At 41.4% G+C, this 8651-nt stretch overlaps 1 protein-coding gene across 1 annotated transcript in view; it reads left to right on the top strand.

Annotated features, from left to right (window-relative positions):
* Positions 1–3760: 3760 nt before the first annotated feature.
* LOC115400712 (elastin-like) overlaps positions 3761–8651 on the top strand; it is a 54581-nt gene continuing 49690 nt past the window's right edge. Inside the window, exon 1 of the mRNA XM_030108722.1 lies at positions 3761–3857. Coding sequence (XP_029964582.1) covers positions 3782–3857 — 76 coding nt within the window. The 5' untranslated portion in view covers positions 3761–3781. The remainder of the gene's footprint in view (positions 3858–8651) is intronic.

Raw genomic sequence — 8651 nt, 5'->3', positions numbered from 1 at the left:
CACGCTGATGTGCATTTGTGCACAGAAAGTGTGAACGTGTGGAAATGCAAATTAAATATAAGCAATGTGTGGTTCGAGTGCATTAGTTTGACAAAACTTTCTCATTTCTACAACTTGGATCGAATAACCTTTAGTCAGAAGTGTGATATGTGATAGAGTGTTCACTGTGTTCAGTTTGGAAAGCATCCATTTGTCCATAAAGCTGACCTTCTTTTAACCATCTAATTTGTTTTCTATCATCAGCTCAAGCACCCTTCCTCCAAAACACGACTCCAGAAAAGCTTGGAAGCAACAGACTCGTAAACAGAAAGGGGGCTCGCAGATGTTATGAAATCTCCGCCGTCTTTGAAAACACAGCGCGGCGATGTGCTGAGCGCTATAGCTGGCGCTGAGGTGGCTGCCAAGAAGGGGTAACTTGGTCATTTACTTTCAATCTGAGCAGTAATAGGCATGCTAAAGGATAAAGCTCCCACTGTCTCGGAATTTAATATACTGACTTACATTCTGAGTGAGTTGATATGGTTCATTTCTCTACCAAAGCCAAAAGTCAAAGCGAATTATATTTTGATACTTTGCCAGCAGGGCCTGAATCTGCAGAGCCTTTAAAGGAAGAGTCTTGTCTAATCCTTCCCTACAAGAGCCTGTTCCAGGATGAAAATCTGAACATATTGGCATGTTGGGCAATGTAAAGTGACACAAATAGGATCCAAGCTCCCACAGAGATTTAGGTCCATGAGACAAATCACCCCGTTGAGCTTAATGCTGCCTGGCTCATAGGCAGTAGGTATGATCATCCACCGACCTTGGACTGATGAAAGGAAACCTTGAATTTGTTACAGCTTGTCAACTATCTTTTCCACGCATCGACACACCTGCTGAAATGATACGAGCTGTGTGAAACAAACATTTGTATTGAATTTAAAGTAAATGCTCCATAAATGATCTGTCTCTGTTTAGTTTTTTGCTGGGAAAAAAAAAGCAGTAACCCAACAACAACACAAAACTAGGCTGAAACAAATGATTCACCACATTTTTTAATCATGACTGAAGCAACACAGTTCAACAGAAGACATGCTATTGTAGTGGCTATTAATTACTTTGATTACCGATCAGTGATCCATGATTTCATTTTCAACTGGACAAAGTAAAAACACAGACAGCTTGTCAAACCAGGAACCAACAATTTATACTTTAATTAATATCGTTTTGTGCCGCATGTTCTGTCCTGATCCTTCGCCCAAGTCTATGTTCAAACTCAGCGTTTTTGGCAAAAACCCACCAGCTCAGCCCAAAGGAGGACTCCAGACATGAGCTAAAATCGACATTTAGTCTTGCAAATAAATTGAGAAAAACACTGCTCCCATCCAGAATACACTTCAGATTCCCAACACACGAGCCAGCCGGGGTCTGGAAAGAACAGTACCATGCAAAGAGCAGCATTAGGTCAGTGCCCCTCCGATGTTTGGATTGTAATTCATGGTTCGATGCAATCATAAAACTGAGACCAGTTCTGATGGTTCTGGTGTTTTTGCTTTGCATCAATGGTTTGGGGCTTATTCAGATTCTGAGGTTGTTGGTGTCATGTGTTGTGATGATTTACTGAAGAAATGGATCCTTCCATTCATCACAGAATGAGTAAGTCACTGTTGGTAGAGGAGATAGATTGTGTTTTCCTATGAATGACATGATTCACACTGTCAAAAAATTGTTTAATCTCGTTCAAACATTTCAGCGGGCCTAAAACAAAATACTTCTGCCAAGGTTATAATTTTGTTTAGAATGCTGCACCGACGGCGTGTGTTTACTCCTGCCATGTGACGTCTGCTCAAGCATTTCTGTCGAACTCCAGAAGGTCTGAATGTAATGTCCAACAAAGCCAGGATTTACATTTCCATCATATAGCCAGGGCTCCTCGACTTTTGTGAATTTTCCAACATGAGTCATAGGTACATTGGTTTTTATGCATTTGATTTAGCTTTTATACTCCCTCTGGGAGATTTTTATTATATATAAAAAAAGAAAGAAAGAAACACCCGACTTGGTGATTCCTAATGCTATAAAAATGCAACCCATTAAAATGACTGATCTGTAGAAATAATTGGGGAAAACAATGGCTGTCTACCTGGACAAAGGACTTCAGAAGCGTTTTGGCATTGAACCTAAAAATAAAATTAATGGCACGACAAAGGATTGTTACAGCCAAACGCATACAAATGCAGAGGAGATGCTGGGCACGAATGGAAAAATTTCTACTTGGCTTCAAAACTTCAAGCTATCCGTTGTTGTGTGACTACTTCATAAGTCAAATGAAATATGCTGTGCGTCCAGTCTGGGCGAACTCTAACAGCTGATTAGTGTTGCATAGCTGACCCGACTTCAGTGAAATCAGCGCGGGGGAATATGAACACTAATGGTGGACGTCACCGCGATGAAGGATACTGTGTGTCTTGGAAAGCAGAAGCCATTAGCATGCGCTCAACAGCCCAATCTGTCAGGTTCGTGTCTGAGAGAGTAACGACTCTGCTGCGGCTCTCGCCAGTAAAAAAGCACGTTTTTCTCAGCCTCTATCACTGGAAAATCCAAAATATGTGTCCCAAGGTTAGAGCGAGGAGATGGACAGCGGCGGCCATGTTGGCGGTGAGGTGCTTCACAGGTGACGATGAACGCAGTGAAGAGGGTGTTGATGGTGCACTGTACAAAACAGTCAGTAAGGAGTTGGCCTAAACAGATTTAAAAGAGGAGAGTCAACTAGTCTTTCTCTGTGGCATCCATCAGTCTCAGTATGAAGGAGCTAATTTGATGGATTCATCTCTTCGCACGCTGCAGCTCCCGTTACAGGCGTGTCGGCCGGACCGATTGTGAAAAGCAGGGCTTGGAGACTTGGTGTGTTTCGTGATAGATGTGTCTTACAAGAGTTCAGGCTTAACCCTCAACCACCGAGGCTCTGTCTTTTATTAACATGACCTGCAGTGCCAATTATCCAGACGAACAGGCTGAAAGATTGCGCAGAGCATTGACCTGATGTTTTCTCGGGGGTTGTTGCTTGATGTCATCTGTGTGTGATGCAGAAAAGCTTTTCTCATTCTTAGCGGAGCCATGTGACTGCCCTCCTCACCGGATCGCCTTGCACAGTGCAGCCGCTCCTTCCAGCCTCGCTCTTATCGTCCGTGGACACACGCTGATAGTTGCCGTGCTGTTGTTGTCCCTCTTTGTCAAAACGTTCCGGATCACTCGCTTCGGAGAACGTCTGTTCCTGCTGGTGTTAAAAAGTAATGAGTTGAGAATTAGAGACTCAAAAGAGCAGGTAATATCTGGGGATGTGATTTGCTCGTCCTCAGTCTCTGTCTTGCCTGTTCCAGATAAGTGTGCTCGGTATCCCATGCAAATGCTTGGCAGACAGTTCAATCCCTTCTGGATGGGCTTTAGGAGGGGGGTCTCGCTCTCTCTCCCCTGGTTCTCCCCTCTCTCTCCCTGTTTCCTCTGTGGATGTGTGTGTCTCTTTCCCTCGCTCCTCTCTTCCTTGCTGGCAGCAGTGACTGTACTGTTGGCAAGAGTGACCCAGAATAAAAACAGCAACACCAGACTTAGAGGAGGAAAAAAAGCAAAGTGATCCACTGAACCAGAGTCGTTGCCCTCTCTTAATTACATTGACTTCCATATCTTCCACCCCTCTTTTTTAATTTTTTTTTTTCACCACTCTCTGAGACTTCAGCTAGGGTAATTAGATAGAAGAGAATAAAACCAGCTGATCTGGGAGAGGGGTGGTGCATTTTGGAGCGAGATGGCTAACAGAAACTTTCTGTTGCTCTTCTGTGGACTCTTCCTCTTAGCACTGATTCAGCCCTCTCTTCAAGGAGGTAAGTGTGTGCTGCAGACCAACTGAGCCACAATCTTAACAAGCTTGATATAATCATAATAATAAAAGAACAATGTGTTGGTGCTTTTTGGCTAAGAGGTATCAATGAATACATTTAAGATGAAACATTTTGCATGGTCAATAAACAATATTGATCTGTTCACTCTGTTGCAATATTGATATCTGTTGTTGTGGATTAATTTAATGTTGCTTTTGCCTAATTTGCATTTGCAGCAGTTTATATTTACCTCCCTTAGTTTCACTTTATATTAAATGCATTTTCTGCAGTTTTGCACAATCTATATTACTTCATCACCACTTTTGCAACATAAGTTCATGATTAATTGATTTAAATGATGGATTTGAGGTTCAGCAGTGTCTATAGAGCCTAATGTCTGTGACCAGCAGTTTACAATATTTGAAGTTTGAGAGAAAAACATATGTCCTAATATTGCTGCCTGTCATGTGTGCAATTTAAATGTCCATGACAACTTATCTGAGTAGTGTCTGCATTTTAAATTCATTTCATTCATTAAAAGTGGCTTTTAGTTGCTCAAAATCACAAAGTGTTTACATGGCTGAGGATCCTTTTTGGAAAACTGTCAGGAAGAGACTATTGCAGCTGCTCCGACTTTCTTCGCAGGAAAAAAAACTCCCCACATAGTTTATTTCATCCCTGATGGGTGGACCAGAAATGCGGTACACCCGAAAGCCTTGTGCAGACTGCAGGAACTCGTTTCGGCACCTTATCTGCCTCAGACAGCGGGAGAAAGGCTGAGAATATGCCTTTCCTCCCGCCATCACTCAGCGAGCCAGTTTACTTCTTCTCCCTGGTCGCGGTGCTTTGATTGGTTCTCGCTCTGCCTTGGCTGAGCCTCTCTTGACTCATTCAGCACAAACATGTTTTGCATATGGAGGTATGGTATTCTCCATTTCTCCACTGATTTATTGCCAAAAACACACAGTTGTTTATGTTCCTTATCTTCCGGTGTGCAAGTGACCTTTCAGACACAATAAAGCTGTTGTGGTTAGATTCTTTTTATGCTGCACTTTATTTTTTTTCAGTTTCCCTTCAGGATCAGTGACGATAATTATGACATCTGGTTTTGCCAGGCCAGTGATTCTGTTATTTAAAATCATTTTCTGTTTCAAAGCACATCTGCCATTTACTCCCTGTGCCAACCTGCACTCAGCTGCGATTGTGAGCTGCTTTGAGGCAAAGCATATTGTAGGTATTGCAGCCAACAAATATCAATCCTGGCTTCAGATCACAACTTTGATGTCAAGAGCGAACGTTGATATCGTATATCTTTGAGGAGTTCAAGCAAGTTTTGTGTGTCGGTGTGCACAAACCTGAGCCAAACCCTGTGGACACTGTTCCAGTGTAAATTAAAAGTGGGTAACATGAACCTTATTAGCACCCGATCCAGCCATTTGCCCCTCACGCTGTAGGGTTTTTCACCTGAGTTATGATGGGTCAAACAGCTGTCTGCATACTTTCAGTCAACAACTGAGTAATGGTTGTAAAAGAAACACCTGGGAAGGAGTTTGTTAATAAATATTCCCACTGTCAGGCTACTTTTTTAACCACGTGGAGGATTTATGATATATTTGTTGTCTCCCATGCGTGCTGAAGGAAGCAGACTTGCTTTACCTTCTTACAAATGAACCTGTATTCCAAATAGAGTTGGCTCGTTTTGTTAAAAACTAAATTTCTATGGTCATGGTTTCTTTTTGTTTCTAAAGTAGGTGACTCATTGAGATCCATGGCCATAGCTGTACTTTGTAAACCTTTAGTGTGTCAAACATAAGGCCTGTGGGCCAAAATGGCCCTCCAGAGGCCCCAATTCGGCCCTTGAAACCATGGATAGAGCTTCCGTGACGTCACCCATAGAGTTCCATAATCCCGTTCTGAAGACTTCAGCGAGTCCAGCAGGACGTCTCCATATCGAACATTTGAAACTGGATGTAAATGTGATTGGTCCAGCCCGTGACCGCATCACTTGGACAGAGGAGGCGCTGTGATAGGGTGATTTATGCAAAACTTTAACTCGTAATATAAAATCAACAGATGATTTATGTGAAAATCAGAGTCTGGTGAAGCCAACACGGTTATAGAAAATAGTGATAGAGGCCAAAACATGTTCTGAAACGGGGGCTTTATATGTTTATTTGCACTTTGCATTTTTGAATGGGTTTCAATGAAACCAGCATCATCGACCCCTGCTAGAATAACCCCGGAATTGCATCTTTTTGCACTTCCGCATTATTTTCATGTTTTATGAGCGGAGGTTGGTGCCTGCTTGAAACCACCAAGAAAATAGTGAAAATTAGAAAAAAAAAAAAAGTTTGTTTTTTGACAAAGTTAGGTGAGATACTCTTTGTTTTCGAGGATTCCTACCAGAACAGACGGTTCTTTGTGTTCTTTGTGCCCTTCCGCCGGCGGAACTTGACTCAGATCTCATTTGTTCTTTCATAGTCTCAGGGAGGTTGTGTGATGTTTTCTTTAGTGATACAAGAAGCTTGTTGCTTCATTTGGCAGCAGCTCGACTTAACCCCGAGGAATTTAGAGCATTAATCAATGACGCTCACCTCATTTTTTGGCCGGGTTCAGTGAAATCAGTACAGATTAGACAGCACGCATTGATCAACACGACTTGTGGATTTCAGCAACGCTCTGGTGTTGATGTTAGAATTTCCTTGAAAATTCAAACACGTGGTGCTTCTTTCCTCAGTGGTAGATTGTGTGGTGAGCAGTGAGAAAGGTTGAATGTCAGTCTGGTGAATTAATGTGACATATCGGCATCGCTTTTTGAAGAACTGCCTGAATAAGACGCAGATGCTCCTTTTGACTGAAGTTTTCTTCGGCTTGCTCTGGATCTACCAAAGCATTTTAATTTGTTGATTTTGAGCAGTATGTTGTAATTGCACTGAAGTGTCTCCATTAGTAGTTTGAATTGAAGCTGCTCACAAGCACCAACCAGAAGGGTTGTTATTGTTTAAAAAAAAAAAAAAATGTCCATGTATCTTACAAATCCTGTGAAAGTGTTTGAGAAAATTGGATTTCTTTTCATCTTTTTTCCAAAAAGTGATTTCACATGACAGCATTTTCTATTGCAGGGAAGTCTTTCCTTACAAACTCTCAGGCAGGTCGCAAACTTGTTCATTATCACAAATTTCAACAGTTTGAACTGTTATCATAATCGTAGCAGAGGCTTGAGATGAATTGTTTCAACACTCACATTTCCCTTGTCTCTCTCACTACACATAATTTATTCAAACCTTTGAATGTGATTGCTGCAATGCAGTTCTTCCATGAAGAGATTTTCTGATCTGCAATCCGTGAGGTGTGGTCTTCAGTCCTGTCACAAGTGAAAAGCAGTTAAACATGAAATAAATCCAAATAGTTGTTCCGTGATTTTGCAACAAATCCAATTTCTGTTTTTATTTTTTTTTTTTTTTTCCCATTTCAGTAACTTTATTGAGACACATAAAGTGAGGTTACTGATCGATGCAATTACTTTTCAAAGAATAGTTAATGTTCTGTAGGATCTTTACTGTCCATGTATGAATAAAGGTAGGGTCATACAGTCACTGCTGTTTTATATTATGTCCTGCATAAAGACAAGTGAAATCATACTTTCACTCCATTAAAGAATATTAAAACTTGAATAAAAAAAAAATTACCGTAAAAACGTCTTTTCTGGAGTGGCTGCCTCACCTCCTCACTGCTTTCAGCACTGCAGGGAACAAATACCAGCGTGTAGCTGTGGTCTTCAAACGTCAGCCCGAGCATCTCCCAGTCAGATGTTTGGTCTGCAGGTAGCCTGCGCCAAGCGCTCAACAAAGAAGCACATTAAGTCAGATGATTCATTCCAGCCAGTCAGTCCGAAACCCGCACCAGGCTGCGAGCCGCTGGGAGCAACTGGCTCCTGTCAGGAATTTCTCATCTGCTCCCAAATTCATCTTTGTTTAGAAACATGACAGTGTGAGCGCTACATTAAAATATATATTTTTTTATGTTAGTCTCAGGCAGGCAATCAAAACAAAGATAAAATAATAATTAGTTTGATAACTTTACATCAGTTTGATCATCATAAAAACAGACCAGAGGCACATGGCTCACTGTCAGAAGCGCTCAAAGCCCATTTTAACACTGCCTGCATGTCGGATTGACCGTGGAGAGTTTGTTCTTTTACACATAAATCACAGATTTTACACTTGTCAGATAAAACCATCACGAAAATCTCTTCATAAATGTGATTGAGGATTCTCACTCTGTCATGTCTCTTCTCTCCGTGCAGCAGATGCTAAACCGCAGTGTGTAAAGACATTTACAGAAAACATGCACCTTCTTCAAATTCTGCACAGAGTATTACTCATGAGTTGACACAGTCCAGCAACATTTTTTTTAAAATATTTTTTTTAAATTTCTTTTCAGAAATGCACAGGAAACCATTCTAAACAGCATTGCTCCATACACATTATGAATTTACAGTAACTAGAATGAAAAACAATAAAATATTCATGTCTTTAATAGATGAATAAAACAACATTTTCGATGAGTAGGAAGTGACAAACAGTGAATTTTTGGAGCCTCTGACATTCCACTTGTAAATATCTTACATCCTGCATGCATGATCGCCCTAATCGGTTGCTGGGATTGAGCCATAACGCGATCTGTTTCTTCCACTGGCGTTTACATGGTCGATGGCAACCTTCAGCCACAGTGCCATGTTCGGTTCAACTCTTAGTACTTTTACAGGAGAGCCCACAGCTGTCTCAAGTCATTTCT

This window comes from Salarias fasciatus, chromosome 14 (genome assembly GCF_902148845.1).
Source record: "Salarias fasciatus chromosome 14, fSalaFa1.1, whole genome shotgun sequence".
NCBI classification, from domain to species: Eukaryota; Metazoa; Chordata; class Actinopteri; order Blenniiformes; family Blenniidae; genus Salarias; species Salarias fasciatus.
This window is presented reverse-complemented; position numbering and strand designations above follow the sequence as displayed.